General features: G+C 40.0%; 1 protein-coding gene across 1 annotated transcript; it reads right to left on the bottom strand.

The window, feature by feature from the left end:
- Positions 1-445: 445 nt before the first annotated feature.
- On the bottom strand, positions 446-5,146 carry LOC311108175 (uncharacterized protein; the record flags this gene model as incomplete). Its single annotated transcript, XM_084150793.1, has 4 exons — positions 446-462; positions 4,415-4,556; positions 4,776-4,843; positions 5,143-5,146. The coding sequence occupies 4 exons, from the start codon at positions 5,144-5,146 to the stop codon at positions 446-448; spliced, it is 231 nt and encodes a 76-aa protein (XP_084006919.1).
- Between the last annotated feature and the right edge of the window lie 15,301 nt (positions 5,147-20,447).

Below are 20,447 nucleotides of genomic sequence, written 5' to 3'. Positions count from 1 at the left end.
TATGTAGAAATTGTAGGATAAATTGTATGTTTCCCCAAACTTGATACTCACTAAATGTAAACTCATGCGCTGCATAGGAATAGACATTGTGAACAGAGCACACATTTCTTATACTGCATAATTACAACATGTGTGTGTGTGAGAGAGTGAGATAACAAGAGGGTGCCTATTAAAACTGAGCACAAAAGGACAGCTATGCAATCCATCGCAAAGAAAAGCGCTCACCTTGTTTCAACACCAGCGGGTGGAAAGCACTGTGTTGCTTGCTAGACTAGTGGGCTAGTACGCCTAAGTGTTTGACATGGGCAGGAGCAGGACTCTGAGCTGAGGGAATGAGAGTGCCATGTTCCTTATTTGATATTGGTCACATTCCCTTTTCGCCAAGTTTAGAATTGTAAACTAATAGAAGATAGAAGTTCAAAACAATTATGAGCACTGCTCCAGATCACTTAATATCCACCACTAGAGGGAGAGAAGAGAAGAGGGCGCGAGAGAGAGGGGAGACCGACAGAGAGGGAGAGAGAGACCCGACTTAACTCAAACTAAACTGTCTATCCTACAGCAGAGCGTGTCCGACTCCAAACCCCTACAACTGACTAGATAAGAGCATACCGCTTAGAAAACATAGCTGAGAGCTCTCCATGCAGAATGGGGTATATAAATATCCCCCCAAAAATGTGATCTCCTCTACTTCAATTCCATAATCATTTATATCAGTAATGCAACAGACAAATGGTTTAATTGTTTTTTATTGGAACACAAATTATTGCAGTGTTACCATCTGCACACCTCCAGCACCTGTACTTCCCGCGGCTATGCCTGAGAGTCTAAACATGTCCCACCAGTACGTGGCAGTATGGGGCCCTGAGAGATGGGCTTGAGAGATTATGTCTGCAGTTAGACTCTATTGGAAACCAACTGACTCTTTCGAATCCCAAAATGTTGAGAGTGAAGTATATCATATAATCTTACTTCTGCTGACTTTAAGTTACGTTTTTATAGTCCAGTGGTTTTACATGCGGATCTGTAGGTAACCGCCCCTTTCAGCCCTGTTCTGCACCGTCAAAAGTAGATTTCTGTTCGCATTTTAGCTAACTCTAACCCTAACCCCTTTTCTAACCCTTAACCTAATTCTCATAACCTGCTACATTTATTCTCATAACCTGCTACGAAAAGTGAATTCTGACAAACTGTATACCATCTGGTCAAAGCCCGCCCCCTGGATCTCCTGGAAAGGGCTGTTGTCTACATTGTTATTACACATTATGCTAATTGAATGTGTAGAACCAGGGGAATTTTCTTTCTGTCTCAATAGGCTACTCCATACAGTCTAGTAGGCTAGTCCATAGTCCAATAGCCTGCGGCTGCGCTTCAGAAGGCCAAATACAATCTGGGGTGAAACTGTAAGAATCACTCTGAGATCAACCTATCATCCTGTCGGATCACCAGCCATTCGGCTCAAAATGTTACAATTTAGGCCTACATGCCAAAATAAATTCACCTGAAATGTTGGAAAGTCTATCGCACGGTTTCCCCACAATTATGCTGTAGGTGAAAAAGCTTTTATTAAATAATATATTCACTCTGAATTATTATTTGAACAGTCCAAAACTGTCAAGTCTTGTTATTTCAATCATATTAGCCCCTGAGAACAAAATAACATTTATCTTAACTAAAAAAGAAAGAAGGTTCGTAGTAGTACTGCATTTGAGAGCAGGAGAGCAAATAATCTGAATTGCAATTGTGACAAAATCTTAATCCGGCACACTAAAAAATCTGGAATAATAGGTTATTGAGAGAATACATTGAATTCATGAAATAAGGCAGAAGATTAAATAAGCATAATTAAATTGCAGTCTCTTTAATAGTCCACAAGGGGTCAAACTACACAAAGGATTGGGACTTGTGGTGAGCTAAAGGAAAATATGCACATAATGAAAATAATAATTTAATATGTTTTTTTTCTTTACAAACATTGTTTTGAAAGATTCCTTCTTATTGGCTGTTGGCTGATTTGTTATTTGCTGTGTGACAAAGTGAGGATGTCATGATGAGATATTTACATGTACAGTTGAAGTCGGAAGTTTACATACACTTAGGTTGGAGTATTAAAACTTGTTTTTCAACCACTCCACACATTTCTTGTTAACAAACTATAGTTTTGGCAAGTCGGTTAGGACATATACTTTGTGCATGACACAAGTAATTTTTCCAACAATTGTTTACAGACAGATTATTTCACTTATAATTCACTGTATCACAATTCTAGTTGGTCAGAAGTGTACATACACAAAGTTGACTGTGCCTTTAAACAGCTTGGAAAATTCCAGAAAATGATGTCATGGCTTTAGAAGCTTCTGATAGGCTAATTGACATCATTTGAGTCAATTGGAGGTGTACCTGTGGATGTATTTCAAGGCCTACCTTCAAACTCAGTGCCTCTTTGCTTGACATCATGGGAAAATCAAAAGAAATCATCCAAGACCTCAGATAAAAAATTGTGGACCTCCACAAATCTGGTTCATCCTTGGGAGCAATTTCCAAACGCCTGAAGGTACCACGTTCATCTGTACAAACAATAGTACGCAAGTATAAACACCATGGGACCACGCAGCCGTCATACCGCTCAGGAAGGAGACGCATTCTGTCTCCTAGAGATTAACATACTTTGGTGCGAAAAGTCCTTGTGAGGATGCTGGAGGAAACAGGTACAAAAGTATCTATATCCACAGTAAAACGAGTCCTATATCGACATAACCTGAAAGGCCGCTCAGCAAGGAAGAAGCCACTGCTCCAAAACCGCCATGAAAAACCAGACTACGGTTTGCAACTGCACATGGGGAGAAAGATCGTACTTTTGGAGAAATGTCCTCTGGTCTGATGAAACAAAAATATAACATTTTGCCCATAATTACCATTGTTATGTTTGGAGGAAAAGGGGGTGGCTTGCAAGCCGAAGAACACCATCCCAACCGTGAAGCACGGGGGTGGCAGCATCATGCTGTGGGGGTGCTTTGCTGCAGGAGGGACTGGTGCACTTCACAAAATAGATGGCATCTTGAGGAAGGAAAATTATGTGGATATATTGAAGCAACATCTCAAGACATCAGTCAGGAAGTTAAAGCTTGGTCGCAAATGGGTCTTCCAAATGGACAATGACCCCAAGCATACTTCCAAAGTTGTGGCAAAATGGCTTAAGGACAACAAAGACAAGGTATTAGAGTGGCCATCACAAAGCCCTGATCTCAATCGTATAGAAAATGTGTGGCCAGAACTGAAAAAGCGTGTGCAAGCAAGGAAGCAAACCTGACTCAGTTACACCAGCTCTGTCACGAGGAATGGGCCAGAATTCACCCAACTTATTGTGGGAAGCTTGTGGAAAGCTACCCAAAACGTTTGACCCAAGTTAAACCATTTAAAGGCAATGCTACCAAATTCTAATTGAGTGTATGTAAACTTCTGACCCACTGGGAATGTGATGAAAGAAATAAAAGCTGAAATAAATCATTCGGTCTACTATTATTCTGACATTTCACATTCTTAAAATAAAGTGGTGATCCTAACTGACCTAAAACAGGGAATTTTTACTAGGATTAAATGTCAGGAATTGTGAAAAACTGAGTTTAAATGTATTTGGCTAAGGTGTATGTAAACTTCCGACTTCAACTGTATATGCCATGGCCTGCACTTTGGATACCATACAATGAAATAAAAAACAAACAATTGATTGCCAATAGTAGCGTACATTTCCTATATGGCAATGAAAATGACACCCATAATTCCATACTCAAAGTGTCTTGTTTGAAATTCCTGTCCATATATGGTTTTGGGCAGTGGTGTAAAGTACTTAAGTAAAAATACTTGAAAGTACTACCTACGTTTTTTGGGGGGGTATCTGTACTTTACCTTACTATTTTTATTTTTGACAACTTTTACTTTTACTTCACTACATTTTTAAAGAAAATAATATACCTTTTACTCCATACATTTTCCCTGACACCCAAAGGAATAGAACCCCCCTGGTCATCCCTACTGCCTCTGATCTCGCAGACTCACTAAACACGTGCTTCGTTTGTAATTTACGTCTGAGTGTTGGAGCACGCCCCTGGCTATCCGTAAATTTAAAAAACAAGAAAATCGTGCCGTCTGGTTTGCTTAATAGAAGGATTTTGAAATGATTTATACTTACATTTTATCAATTACATTTACTTGTGATACTTAAGTATATTTGAAACCAAATACTTTTAGGCTTTTACTCAAGTAATATTTTACTGGGTGACTTTCACTTTTACTTGAGTCATTTTCTATGAACATATCTTTGCTTTTACTCAAGTATGACAATTGGGTACTTTTTCCACCACTGGTTTTGGGTACTTTTCTGTCGTTACTTGCTCCAAATCGTGTCCATCATCACCTTGGGTTTTGGGCGCACTTGGAACTTCTAATTTGTTGCGACGTTTGAGAATATGTTGGAGTAAAAATACCATTACCAAAACGACAATGACAATACACACTATTAATCCAATTAGACCACCTGTTGTCACAGTTGAGGGGCGCTGAGTTGGATATTTGACACTTGGTGTAATAAAATCAGATGGTGTCGTAAAGCCTGAACCCTCCGACGGTTCTCTCTCAACACATGTCCATCCCTCAACCAAGTCGAATCCCTCATAGCAAGAACACATATGACCTCCATACGTATTTGTGCAATTATGGTCGCAGTAACTCATTTCACATTCATTAATGTCCAAGCAAAATCTAATCTCATTTCTTACATCAACCAGGAAACCCTCGGGACAGTTGCATTGATGTGGCTCATTTGGGTCACATTCTGCAAGACACTCTTCGAAAGGACAATGAAGTTGACATTTGTTAGGGTCTTTTCTCGTTGCAATATATCCTTCGAAACAGGAGCAATTATAACTGCCCAATGTATTTTCGCACATGTGGTCGCATGGGCCATCCATGTAGCACTCATCTATGTCAACACATTTGTCATTAATCATTTCAAATCCATTTTGGCATCTGCATTCAAATCCACCAATATTGTTGACACACTCATAGTTCTGTCCCGGGCACTGTCTATCATCGAAACAATCATCAATGTCTTTGCACTTCTTCCCATCTTCTGCCAGTGCGTACCCATGGTGACACATGCAGGCGATGGAGCTGTCATTTTTCTGGTAGCAAACGTGTGCACACCCGAAATGAAGGCAGGGATCCTTTTGCACAACTTCACATGTAAATTTATTGTCATGCAGAGTTTTTCCAGTTGGGCAGATGCATACAGGTTGTTGATTAATCAATGAGCACTCATCCTCACAACCACCTTTCAATACATCGCAATTCCATGGTGCTTGCATCCACTGTTCAGAGAGACATATATACTTGGAATCAAAGGGGTTGAGCGTTGCAGTGCTTCCCATAGGCAATACCAGTAGGTCATCTCCCTCGAATCCCAATGGGGTCTCATACAGAACGGACTGATCGCTTTTTATGTCAAAACGTTTGCAGACACTTAGGAAATTATACTCACAAATGTATCCATCTATTTCCCTGTTGCATGATTGTTCTGTCCAATTAAATTCGTCTTTGGACACCGAGACGCATTTTGAAGAGCAGACATTGTCAATGACCCCCCAGTTTTGAAAGTCTGTGGAATTATCTCCCGTTATCCATCTGTAGCCCCGCAAATCAGAGGCACTGTCTGGACATTGTCCACTCGGTAACTGCAAACCAATCCAGTAATCTCCTGTAATAGCAATTAAAATCGAAATGATGTCTTGTGATCCCGAAGATCGCACTGTCATTAATTGTCCATTATTGCTCTCACAATGTTTTTGAGCCGTTGCAAAATCGACTGGATCCTCGAAAACAGCAAAACACTGATTCCCGATACAGTATGCGTTATGTTTGGCTTCTCCCACTCTCATCAAGAATGTTAGAGTAACAAACACCATCACTATTATGTCCCTCATTTTTTAACTCAGTTGTAACAACTTTCTAATTAGGCCTACAACTCTTGCGCGTATTAGAAGTCAATATAGGCTATAGCCTAGTTTAGACTGTTTATCCTGCTGATCGCTCCCGCTTATAAAATACTCACTCCATGTTTGCGCTCTGGTCACGGAAGGAAGTTTATTTTCAGCTGGTTGCTTCATCCCCTTCCCAAAACGTTCTCTCTCCCACCGCGACCGTGCACATCACTATAGCCTATATTTTGAATAACGCAGAGGCACGCGAGCCTACCCACACACGAGTGGGCGCAAATATTAGCCAGCATTTGGCACTCAAACAAATGTCTAGGCTAGTAAACTGCAAACATGAAATACACGTTGGTAGATAACCTCTACAATTGAATAGGCCTATATTTCAACAAATGGAATTTGGATATAGTTCAATTTATTTGCAGAAGCCTAATACATGTTCCTCTCTCTCTCTCTCTCTCTCTCTCTCTCTCTCTCTCTCTCTCTCTCTCTCTCTCTCTCTCTCTCTCTCTCTCTCTGGTAGCTCAGATGGCACATTCAAGCTATTTTGGGATACATTTTAGAACCCCATCCAGAAATGGGCACCATGAGAAGAGAATCAAGGCTCTGAAAATATCAATCAGCAGTAGAAACGATAACAAAGTGAACCCCGGCCCCTGTTTTGGTAAAAAGCTGAATGCAAGGACTGACAATCCATGATATCAAAAGTATAGTTATAACCAAGTTTTGAGGCTATATAGTGTTTGTTTACATTTACTTTGTTTACAAACATTGAAGTAAAACAAGTTTAGGCCTACATTTTCGGTTCTGATGGGGTACTACAGGCATTTCTAAATTATATTATTCAAGAATCAATGGGTTCATATAATACATTTATAAGTCAAAAATTGATGTAGCAATTACTGATTGCCCCTTTAAGGTGATTTACGCATAATATGGTTTCAGGTATTTGCATGATATACCTGTATGTAAGTCGCTCTGGATAAGAGCGTCTGCTAAATGACCAAAAACAAAACAAAACAAAAACATGAAATTTGATTAGACCTTTAAGTTACAAATACCAAACTATGCCTCCAATACAGAAGGAATGACAATGTTATTTTCCTCCCACTAATGACAGTATAGCCTAATATAGGCCCTCCACACACACACAGCCTTACTCCAAATATGCATTATAGTTTCTACACTGATATAATTCATGGTCTATATTCAACTTGTTAGCACAAATAAAAGTGGAAGTGGAGCAAGCAAAGATAATTTCACACATGGCTGCTTAATTTACCATTTGCTAAACAGTGGGTTGTTATTTGCTTTTATTTCAATAACGAGTTTTACAAAATACACAAAAATGTATGCACGCATGACTGTAAGTCGCTTTGGATAAAAGCGTCTGCTAAATGGCATATTATTTATTTATTTATTATTATTTTAGTGAGTAAATAATAAGAATAATCCCAAAGAAGTTAAATAATAATTTATTAAGTTTTCTTTTATAATAATTTGATAGGCTATATATATATATATATATATATATATATATATATATATATATATATATATATATATATATATATATATAATTAGCCTATAGGCCTACTTTGTTATTGGCTTTGTTCACTTATGAAATTGGTTTGAATTTTTAGTTATGAGATGAGCCATTTCTGATATATGCCTACTAAAACTGTATGAAATAAAACCATTACAAGTTCAAACCAGCTGATTCTCCTTTGCAGACCTGTAAACAAGGAATGACAATGAAAATGGCAAAATGATCAAACAACATATTAATTGTCATATTATAAAATGTCTGTCAAATGACAATTTTTGGTACTTATCCATTGTGACTTGTTGCAAATCGTAATTACCAACGCCTTGGCTTTCGAAAATAATGTCTAATTTACCTCGACGTTTTAGTATAAGGTGAATAAGTACAACCATCACCAAAATAACAATGACAATACATACTATCATTCCAAGAAGACCTCCCGCCTTTACAGTGAAAGGGCGCTCAGTTGGATGATTGGCACTTGGTGTATATGGTTTCATAAAACCTGAACCCTCCGATGGTTCTCTCTCAACACAATCATATACACCAACCAAGTCGAATCCCTTGTTACAAGAACACAGGTAACCTCCATAAGTATTTGTGCAATTATGGTAGCAGTAAGAACCCATCTCACATTCATCTATGTCGACACAAATTGATGACCCATTTCTGTCATCGAGTAAGTAACCCAATTGACAGTTGCAATGATATGTTTTACTATGGTCACATTCTGGGGGACACTCTTCTGCTAAACAAAGAAATTGACACCTGTTGGTGTCTTCTGCCATTGTAATGAATCCATCAAAACAGGAGCAACTGTAACTGCCTATTGTGTTCGTGCATTCGTGGTCACATGGTCTCATGAAGCATTCATCCACATCGACGCATTTGTCATTTTCCAACTCATATCCCTTCTGGCATCTGCATTCAAATCCACCAAGAGTAGGCCTATTGACACACTCAAAGTTCTGTCCCGGGCACTGTCTATCATCGACACAATCATCAATGTCTTTGCACTCCTTCCCATCTTCTGCCAGTGCGTACCCACCGTGACACATGCAAGCGTAGCTGTCATCTTTTTTCTGGCAGAGATGCGCGCATCCTGAGTCAAGGCAGGGGTCATTCATCGCATATTCACATGTGACGTTATTGTCCTGCAGAGTTTTTCCAGGTTGACAGGTGCATACAGGTTTATGGTTAACTGAGGAACAGTCATGCGAACAGCCACCTTTAAATACCTCGCAATTCCATGGTGCTTGCATCCACTGTTCAAAGAAACATAAATATTTCGATCCGAGGGATTTGAGCGTTGCAATGGTTCCCTGGGGTAATGCCAGTAGGTTGTCTCCCTTGAATCCCAACTGGGTCTCGTACAGAACGGATTCGTCCCCTTTTACCATGACATGTTGGCAAGGACTGTCAAGTTTATATTCACAAATAAATCCATCTATTTTACTGTTGCATGGCTGTTCCGTCCATACAAAGTCGTATTTTGATACTGAAATGCATTTTGAAGAGCAGACATCATCAAAGTGTCCCCAGTTCTGGAACTTCGTTTCATTATCTCCAGTTATCCACCTGTACCCTCGTAAACCCAACGCTTGGTCGGGGCATTGCCCGCTCGGTAACTGCAAACCAATCCAATAATCTCCTGTATGAATACCGAGTAATATTAAAAGGATGCTATGTGATATCAAAGATCGCACTGTCATTAAATGTCCATTATTATCCTCACAATGATTTTGTGCCGTTCCAAAGTCGGCTTGGTCCTGGAAAACCGCAAAGCACTGCTTCTCGATGCAGTATCCGCCACGAGGGGCATCCCCCTTGACTCTCAACAGGAATGTTAGCACAACGAGTATTCCTCCAGTATCCCTCATTTTTAAACAATAGCCTACGCCTCAAATCAAATATAACAATTTCGCATATAATTTAGATATAGGCTACTCGGCTACTCTGCTATAAATCACGGTTTGATTAATACAATGAATGTTAAGACTGCCGATAACTGCCATTTATAAAAGCCTCCCTCCATGTTTTGATTGATCAAGGAAGGAAGTTCCTTTTTGGATGGCGTGGTTGATGACTAAGAACAAACAAGTTCTCTCTGAACCTGCTGGCTGGCTGCAACCCGGACTCAGGGGTAGACTTAACATAGTAAAAGTAAATGTATTAACGCACAAATTTGTATGATATGTTACGTTTTGTATGGTATGTATTATTTTGTGGATGTCCATTATCCATTTCATATGATATATTACGAATCACAATTTGCATGATATGTTACGAATTGCAATTCGTACAATATGTTAGAAATTTCAATTCATACAATATCTTACAAATTTGCAAAATGTATGATATGTTATGAATTCCAATTTGTTGTGGCTAAAGTTAGCTAGGTGTTTAACGCTAATGTTAGCTAGGGGTTAGGGTTAGGGGTTAAGGTTAGGGTTAAGGTTAGAGTTAAGGTTAAGGTTAGAGTTAGGAGTTAGGTTAAAGGGTTAAGGTTAGGGTTAGGGGGAGGGTTAGCTAACATGCTAAGTAGTTGCAAAGTAACTAAAAAGTAGTAAGTAGTTGCAAAGTTGCAAATTAGATCAATTGCTAATGTTGCCCATGATGAGATTCAAACCCGCAACCTTTGGGTTGCTAGACATTCACGTTATATGGCCACCTGTCCACCTCAGCCAACCACCCTACTTTCGTTTTTGGCCTTAAGTAACCTTCTGTCTCATGTAACCATCCCAAACTTAACATTCTGTATCATACTAATATGAGTATCCTGATTTTACGTTTACTTTGTTACCTCTAGTCTATGAGACCACGCTGGCCCGTCATGCCATATTACTAGTGTCATCATGTCACTGATGCATGGACGCATGCACGCACACGCAGTGTAGTAGGCTATAGTCCAATACTCAAATTGCAAAATGTATGGCCTAGAATTTAATTAAAAAATAAATTTAAATCATTGCAAAATCAAAAACGTAGATAACGTAGATCTTTCAGTGTATGCAGACTAATTTGATCAGTTTTCCCCTAGTATTTACAGGTCTCTCTCTCTCATGAGTATGCCCTTAGGCAGCTCAGATGTCACATTCTGAGCTATTTTAGGATTAAATTTAGAACCCCTGTCTGTCCACAAATAGACATCCTGAAGACAGACACCTTCTTCATGAGGTCATTTAAAGACAAGATGTTTTAGGATATATTAGAATACATGAATTCTGAATTATTATGTTATTACATAGGCTATGCTGAAAAAAATGTCATGTCTCTTTTGCGTATTTATTTAAAACTTACAAGGGGAAACTTCAAGATGAGTCTGCAGACTGTTTATTTTTGGAATATCAAAGATATCCAGAATGGAAGAAACCATGCCTGTTCTTTCCAACACTTATGTTTGTATAGCTACATTCTGACAGAGCCAGTTCCATTGTTGCTGGTGCCACCAACAACATATCTGAAGCATATCATTGAGTAAACAATACCTCAAAGGGGCCCACTTCTTTGGGCCCATTGCAAGACGACAGTCTTTCATATGGGAGGAAATGGGAGGTCTTCCCCTGCAGGGTGTAGCCGGGGATGAGGAGAAAGGGAAAATGTCTTTTAGATATAGGCTACTCGGCTACTCTGCTATAAATCACGGTTTGATTAGTACAATGAATGTTAAGACTGCCGATAACTGCCATTTATAAAAGCCTCCCTCCATGTTTTCGATTGATCAAGGAAGGAAGTTCCGTTTTGGATGCCGTGGTTGCTGACTAAGAACAAACAAGTTCTCTCTGAACCTGCTGGCTGGCTGCAACCCGGACTCAGGGGTAGACTTAACATAGTAAAAGTAAATGTATTAACGCTCAAATGTGTGTGATATGTTACGTTTTGTATGGTATGTATTATTTTGTGGATGTCCATTATCCATTTCATATGATATATTACGAATCACAATTTGCATGATATGTTACGAATTGCAATTCGTACAATATGTTAGAAATTTCAATTCATACAATATCTTACAAATTTGCAAAATGTATGATATGTTATGAATTCCAATTTGTTGTGGCTAAAGTTAGCTAGGTGTTTAACGCTAATGTTAGCTAGGGGTTAGGGTTAGGGGTTAAGGTTAGGGTTAAGGTTAGAGTTAAGGTTAAGGTTAGAGTTAGGAGTTAGGTTAAAGGGTTAAGGTTAGGGTTAGGGGAAGGGTTAGCTAACATGCTAAGTAGTTGCAAAGTAACTAAAAAGTAGTAAGTAGTTGCAAAGTTGCAAATTAGATCAATTGCTAATGTTGCCCATGATGAGATTCAAACCCGCAACCTTTGGGTTGCTAGACATTCACGTTATATGGCCACCTGTCCACCTCAGCCAACCACCCTACTTTCGTTTTTGGCCTTAAGTAACCTTCTGTCTCATGTAACCATCCCAAACTTAACATTCTGTATCATACTAATATGAGTGTCCTGATTTTACGTTTACTTTGTTACCTCTAGTCTATGAGACCACGCTGGCCCGTCATGCCATATTACTAGTGTCATCATGTCACTGATGCATGGACGCATGCACGCACACGCAGTGTAGCAGGCTATAGTCCAATACTCAAATTGCAAAATGTATGGCCTAGAATTTAATTAAAAAATAAATTTAAATCATTGCAAAATCAAAAACGTAGATAACGTAGATCTTTCAGTGTATGCAGACTAATTTGATCAGCTTTCCCCTAGTATTTACAGGTCTCTCTCTCTCATGAGTATGCCTTTAGGCAGCTCAGATGTCACATTCTGAGCTATTTCAGGATTAATTTTAGAACCCCTGTATGTCCACAAATAGACATCCTGAAGACAGACACCTTCTTCATGAGGTCATTTAAAGACAAGATGTTTTAGGATATATTAGAATACATGAATTATGAATTATTATGTTATTACATAGGCTATGCTGAATATTCAGAGGCAACCATGACAATATCTGGGTCTCTCTGTTTGTCCAGAGGTGGTAGCCTAGGAGGAGTAGGAACATGATCACTCAGGGGGAGAGTGAGTCAGGAGTGGCACAAATGCGCCACAGGAAGTAGAAGGTTGGCTCACTTCCTCTAAGACCACCCCACAGTTTCTGGTAGTAGATAGAGCTGGCATGCTATTTCAGCACTCCCATATTTCCTTTACTAAAATGGGTGGAGTGAGAGAAATGGGGAATGGGGTGGAAGTGGGTGTGGTTTTGTTCATGCAATGGGAACAAAACCTGTCCAACCCTCATATTTGATTAGTCCTACTGATTTGGTATGCTGTCATGATGAAGGCCACTATGTAGGCTACATTGTATGATAAGGAGTGGCGTTTGTAGATTATTGTTGGCTGCTTGATATATCTGGGAAAAAATGTCATGTCTCTTTTGCGTATTTAATTAAAACTTACAAGGGGAAACTTCAAGATGTGTCTGCAGACTGTTTATTTTTGGAATATCAAAGATATCCAGAATGGAAGAAACCATGCCTGTTCTTTCCAACACTTATGTTTGTATAGCTACATTCTGACAGAGCCAGTTCCATTGTTGCTGGTGCCACCAACAACATATCTGAAGCATATCATTGAGTAAACAATACCTCAAAGGGGCCCACTTCTTTGGGCCCATTGCAAGACGACAGTCTTTCATATGGGAGGAAATGGGAGGTCTTCCCCTGCAGGGTGTAGCCGGGGATGAGGAGGGGGGGGGGGGAAGAAATGGGAGGTCTCCCCCCCCCCCCCCCCCCCCCCCGGGACTATAGACTGTGGAGAATGATGGAAAACACGTATTAAATAATATGTAAACATGCCATATTTTGAAAATTTTTCGATGTTGAAAAGTTAACATTTTGGCAGAATTTTGTTAAAAGCATTGCATGTTATGAGCAGCAATCAGCAATCTGCTCATAACTTGCATAGCTATGTAATTTGAGACAAAGTGATTATGATTATGATCCCACGTACGTGTAGGCTACAAGGAAGTTTCAAGTTCCATTTCTATTTGCCATGTGTAATAAAGAAATTAGAAATCTTACTCACTCACATTTATATATGTTGGGAGTGCCCAACCCAGCAACCACGTAATCTGATTCTAGTGTATACGATTCCTCTCAACTTAATTTGGCATTCCTCAGGCTATTGCTGGTGACCCAACCCAGCTAGTCATATTTTGGTATTCTGTCTGCCACAGCCTACCTTACTTTCTTTTGTCAACATTTTCTGACCCTCTGCTTCCTCCTAAGGAACTGACTGTGAGGAAAATCGCAGTGTAAATTATGTCCTGTGTTGGAGCGGGAGGAAAGCTAGATCCACCGCCTCAATGGCAGGAAATGGCTTCACGGGACTCTTAAGTCTTGTTCACACTGGCAGTTTGAAGTGACCTTCATAGGTGGTTTGAAATCAGATACAAATCTGATTCCTGGCCATGCGACTTGTGTCTGAATGGTCAAATATGATTTATTTGCCCCCAAGTGGTTTGTAGACTGTTATTTGGTATATCTTGTTGCTTGCTAGCTACTCTGTTAACAGTTTGAAAATAACATGTGGTAGCTAACTAGCTTGTTAATTGTTTACAAACAAATGAGTGAATGTGCTAGCAAGCTAAACAGCTACCTAGCTAGCTAGCTAGTTGACTGCTGTGGCTAGCCAGAAATGACTTATTTTGAAAGTTGATTACCCTTTGAGGCTTTAAACGTGTTAAAAGATTTAGAACAATTCAAAAGCAACTGGCAGGCATTGTTGTCACCTTAGCACCAACAACTTCTGAGTGAGAGGAAGCATGTGCGCACAACCACCAATCAGCCTATGCCACTGCACACATACCTGCTATTACCATGACAACTAGTGTAGCCATGTCAGCAAATGACTACAGTCTGAACGCACACAAATCCGATTTGGTCACTTGTAAATTGCTGTTTGGACGGTCAGTATTCCAAAACTAATTTGAAAAACAAAACTGATTTGAGCATTTAGGCCTGCAGTGTGAACAAGGCTTTACATCACATCACTCCTTCACAGCTCACTGAAGCTTAAACAAGCAAAATACCATGCATCTTCATCGAAACCCCACACCCTAGCAAAACTGTTCCACGGGTCAAAAAAAAATACGCTGGGATAAGTGTAACATGGGAAAATATTAGCAATATTAGCAATATTATATCTTGACAATAGTGTTTTGAATGTAATGTTTACGGTCTTGGCAACATAGCAACAGTGCTTGCACAGCATGAAGATAAGATAACCAGAGATGATGAAAGTGATTTCAAAAGAAACCAGCGCACTGACTGCATGTGTATCAAATGTGAGCTAAAGCCTAGGCTTCAGGTCTCAGACAAGGTTCATCATCAAGTAAGTCACCGAACTTACACACCTAGACTGACAAATCTAGGTTAACGGACAACAAACTCCATCTGTTGGGTAGACTGAGTTCAAATTCTACACTCTTAGAAAAATGGTTCCAAAGGGTTCTTTGGCTGTCCCCATAGGAGAACCCTTTTTGGTTTCAGGTAAAACCCTTTTTGGTTTCAGGTAGAACCCTTTTGGCTTCCATGTAGAACCCTCTGTGGAAAGGGTTCTTCATGGAACCCAAAAGGGTTCTACCTGAAAGCAAAACAGGTTCTTCGAAGGGTTCTCCTATGGGGACAGCAGAAATAACCATTTTAGGTTCTAGATAGCACCATTTTTTCTAAGAGTGTATCACTGGGGGCTTAAGTCTCAGAATCCAGTCATTGTTTATCTCTTCCTAGATCTCAGAGTGAGATTGTTGAATAATGGTAGGAGATGGACAGAGACACAGGGGATGTTCAGCTAAAACTGATAGGCTTCTCCCCACTTGGCAAAAACGGGTTGAATTGGATTTGCAAAAAGTATTCAACATAAGGGAATTTTGTCTTTTTTTTACCCAACTTTGAAACTAAATCCAATGGCATGGTTACATTTTTTGTTGATTTCACATTGAAATCACGTTAGTTGACAACTCAACCAAATGTAAATCAAAACTAGAGGTTGAACTGACGTCTGTGGCACTTTTTATCTGCTGGAATCTAGTTGATTTAATTCAGAGGGCCAGATGAATAAAGAAAGATTATTAGCAAGCTGTGTGTGTTGGCAGCGTGGTCAGACCTGATTCTAAGACATGTGCTTGTGGTGGAATGTGTGTTCAGACACACAGTACTTTAAGGCCTCTCCAACAGGCCATCACACAGAGACTGTTGCTATTGCCAGTGTCGTATCGGGTGAATGGTGGCATATTATTGCTGTCAACAAAGAGTCCGCTTAGGCTGCACCGTGTTAGAGGCTTTTATTAAAATCACGAGGTTACAGCATAAGTTACAGGTGACATGACACCCGGAGAGCGACGCCTCAGAATGGCTGCTCGTTCTGCCCTCTCCTTCGTTTTCCCCCCTATTTATAAACAATGATGCTCCCTCTTCTGGCCAATCACCAGTCTCTCCTGTCCACAACACACTTCCTGTCTGTTGTATGCGGCGTTACTCTAAAACATTCCCTCTTGATACTAACATAAACAACATTCCATTTCTTCATAAAAAACATTTAACAAAGACATAATCTTAATACACTACACCAGCATTCGCTTACTACTGAGAAAACAACGGAGCGGTTTGGACACATTGTAATAATGTGTTTCCAGCAATTGTGTTGTGCCACTCGGTACATGCAAAGAGGAGTAATTTAATCAGATTGATAGAACTCCAGAGACAGGAAAACAAACTCTGACATGTCATAGCCTCTGCCTTATCATATCCTATCTACACAGACTACTGGTAGTTGCAGGCAAACCCATGTACTCATAGCTTAGAGAGTGGTGTCGGTAGACAAGTAGATACGTCAGACTGAGCTACAAATAATTTAGTTTGCGGTCTCTTAATTGCTGACTCATGCATTTTATTTAAGAATTTACAGACCTTTGAGAGAGAAATGCATTGTATTCTTGTTTACCAGCCTCTTTTAAGGACTTGATCCAAAGCAGAGTCACATCATTATCAGGTTTTTCTTTAGTCATTACTAGAACCCTGACCAGGAATAGCTTATAACTAGGGCTCTAACAAGTTTTTCCGGGATAGGCAATTCTTTCCCCCAAGATATTATTTTCTCTATACATTACTGATTCCACATTAAAGCAAATATTTATCCTCAGCCTTCCTACACACGATTTCCATCCGCCCTGAGCGCTGAGCCCTGAGCATGGGGAGCATGAACAACCCTACAGTTCTCAACATCTCCCCTCTGTGAAAAATAAGCCTTCCCGAGGACTGGCCAGTCTGGCACGTGGCAGGAATATTATGAACTTGCGGCAATCCCTTTTACAAGAACAAACACTTCTGGCTGGGTCTCAGCTGGACCATGCACAACACTTCAACTCTCAAGTAGGTGTAAGGTTCTGTATTTATTTTCTTAGTCAACCTTGTGTTCTTGAACGTAGCCCTGTTTCTTTGTGTTCTTGAACGTAGCCCTATCTTTCATTTTTGTTCATTGATTTCACCTGTGTTAGTTACTCACCTGGTCTCATCAGCTCCTTATTTAGTTCAGTTCATTCTGTTTGTGCCTTGTGAGGTATTGTTTGTTCTGACTCTACTAAGCCTTTCCCTAGCTCGTTTGTGAGCACCAGTTATAGCCTTCAGTCCTAGTTTTTGATTCTCCTACCTGTGCATGGCCATTGCCTGCCTGTGACCACGATTCCTGCCTTCTGCGAAGGCGAAATAAACACCTGCCGCGCTCTGCGTGTGAATCTACACCTTTTTCTCCCTGAGTATTCATTACAGTAGGAGATGAGGGGTACTCATATTCCAAACAACACATAACTTCAGAGGCTAGAAAGTTAACACAAACACAAGCACTCGTTTGTTTTCACCTACTGGGAATAACATCACATTCAAAAGAGGCCAAATTACATGGTGAAAGTAGGCATCTCGTGACATGGCAGGGAAGGGTGAAAAGGCTGCATACACAGCCCCAAGGATTTGTAGTTTATTGTACCAGCTCCTACAGTGGGGAAAAAAAGTATTTAGTCAGCCACCAATTGTGCAAGTTCTCCCACTTAAAAAGATGAGAGAGGCCTGTAATTTTCATCATAGGTACACGTCAACTATGACAGACAAAATGAGACAAGAAAATCCAGAAAATCACATTGTAGGATTTTTTATGAATTTATTTGCAAATTATGGTGGAAAATAAGTATTTGGTCAATAACAAAAGTTTCTCAATACTTTGTTATATAACCTTTGTTGGCAATGACACAGGTCAAACGTTTTCTGTAAGTCTTCACAAGGTTTTCACACACTGTTGCTGGTATTTTGGCCCATTCCTCCATGCAGATCTCCTCTAGAGCAGTGATGTTTTGGGTCTGTCGCTGGGCAACACAGACTTTCAACTCCCTCCAAAGATTTTCTATGGGGTTGAGATCTGGAGACTGGCTAGGCCACTCCAGGACCTTGAAATGCTTCTTACGAAGCTACTCATTCATTGCCCGGGCGGTGTGTTTGGGATCATTGTCATGCTGAAAGACCCAGCCACGTTTCATCTTCAATGCCCTTGCTGAAGGAAAGAGGTTTTCACTCAAAATCTCACGATACATGGCCCCATTCATTCTTTCCTTTACACGGATCAGTCGTCCTGGTCCCTTTGCAGAAAAACAGCCCCAAAGCATGATGTTTCCACCCCCATGCTTCACAGTAGGTATGGTGTTCTTTGGATGCAACTCAGCATTCTTTGTCCTCCAAACACGACGAGTTGAGTTTTTACCAAAAAGTTCTATTTTGGTTTCATCTGACCATATGACATTCTCCCAATCCTCTTCTGGATCATCCAAATGCACTCTAGCAAACTTCAGACGGGCCTGGACATGTACTGGCTTAAGCAGGGGGACACGTCTGGCACTGCAAGATTTGAATCCCTGGCTGCGTAGTGTGTTACTGATGGTAGGCTTTGTTACTTTGGTCCCAGCTCTCTGCAGGTCATTCACTAGGTCCCCAGTGTGGTTCTGGGATTTTTGCTCACCGTTCTTGTGATCATTTTGACCCCACGGGGTGAGATCTTGCGTGGAGCCCCAGATCGAGGGAGATTATCAGTGGTCTTGTATGTCTTCCATTTCCTAATAATTGCTCCCACAGTTGATTTCTTCAAACCAAGCTGCTTACCTATTGCAGATTCAGTCTTCCCAGCCTGGAGCAGGTCTACAATTTTGTTTCTGGTGTCCTTTGACAGCTCTTTGGTCTTGGCCATAGTGGAGTTTGGAGTGTGACTGTTTGAGGTTGTGGACAGGTATATTTTATACTGATAACAAGTTCAAACAGGTGCCATTAATACAGGTAACGAGTGGAGGACAGAGGAGCCTCTTAAAGAAGAAGTTACAGGTCTGTGAGAGCCAGAAATCTTGCTTGTTTGTAGGTGACCAAATACTTATTTTCCACCATAATTTGCAAATAAATTCATAAACAATCCTACAATGTGATTATCTGGAAAAAAAAATCTCAATTTGTCTGTCATAGTTGATGTGTACCTATGATGAAAATTACAGGCCTCTCTCATCGTTTTAAGTGGGAGAACTTGCACAATTGGTGGCTGACTAAATACTTTTTTTACCCCACTGTAGGTCTTCAAGCAGATTTAAGTCAAAACTGTAACTCGCCTACTCAGGAACATTCACTGTCTTCTTGGTAAGCAATTCCAGTGTAGATTTGGCCTTGTGTTTTAGGATATTGTCCTGCTGAAAGCTGAATTCATCTCCCTGTGTCTGGTGGAAAGCAGACTGAACAGGTTTTCCTCTAGGATTTTGCCTGTGCTTAGCTCCATTACATTTCTTTTTTTATCCTGAAAAACTCCCCAGTCCTTAACAATTACAAGCATACCCATAACATGATGCAGCCACCACTGTGCTTGAAAATATGGAGAGTGGTACTCAGTAATGTGTTGTATTGTATTTGCCCCAAACATAACACCTTGTATTCAGGACAAAAAGTTAATTGATTTGCCACATTCTTTACAGTATTATTTTTGTGCCTTATTGCAAACAGGATGCATGTTTTGGAACATTTGTATTATACTTTCTTCTTTTCACTCTGTCAATTAGGTTAATATTGTGGAATAACCACAATGTTGTTGATCCATCCTCAATTTTCTATCACAGCCATTAAACTGTAACTGTTTTACAGTCACCACAGGCCTCATGGTGAAATCCCTGAGTGGTTTCCTTCCGCTCCGGCAACTGTTAGGAAGCATGCCTGTATCTTTGTAGTGACTGGGTGTATTGATACAACATCCAAAGTACACTTAAAAACTTCACCATGCTTAAAGGGACATTCAATGTCTGCTTTTCTTTTTACCCATCTACTAATATAAGCCCTTCTTTGCGAGGCATTCAAAAACCTCCCTGGTCTTTATAGTTGAATCTGTGTTGGAAATTCAATGCTCAAACTGAGGGTCCTTACATATAATTGTATGTGTGGAATACAGAGATGAGGTATTCATTCAAAAATCATGTTAAACACTATTATTGCGCACAGAGTGAGTCCATTCAACCAGTGGCGTGTACAGTGCATTCGGAAAGTATTCAGACCCCTTGAATTTTTCCACATTTAGTTATGTTACAGCCTTATTCTAAAATAGAATCAAAATGGTTTTTCCTCATCACTCTACACACAATACCCCTTAATGACAAAGCAAAAACAGATTTTTTTAAATTTAGCAAATGTATTAAAAAAATAACGGAAATATCACATTTACATAAGTATTCAGACCCTTTACTCAGTACTTTGTTGAAGCACCGTTGGCAGCGATTACAGCCTCGAGTCTTCTTGGGTATGATGCTACAAGCTTGGCACACCTGTATTTGGGGAGTTTCTCCCATTATTTTCTGCAGATCCTCTCAATTTCTGTCAGGTTGGTTGGAAAGTTTCGCTGCAC

Source organism: Coregonus lavaretus, assembly GCF_964263955.1.
Source record: "Coregonus lavaretus genome assembly, chromosome: 33".
NCBI lineage: Eukaryota > Metazoa > Chordata > Actinopteri > Salmoniformes > Salmonidae > Coregonus > Coregonus lavaretus.
The sequence above is the reverse complement of the archived record's forward strand: the minus strand, read 5'-3'. Positions and strand labels throughout refer to the sequence as shown.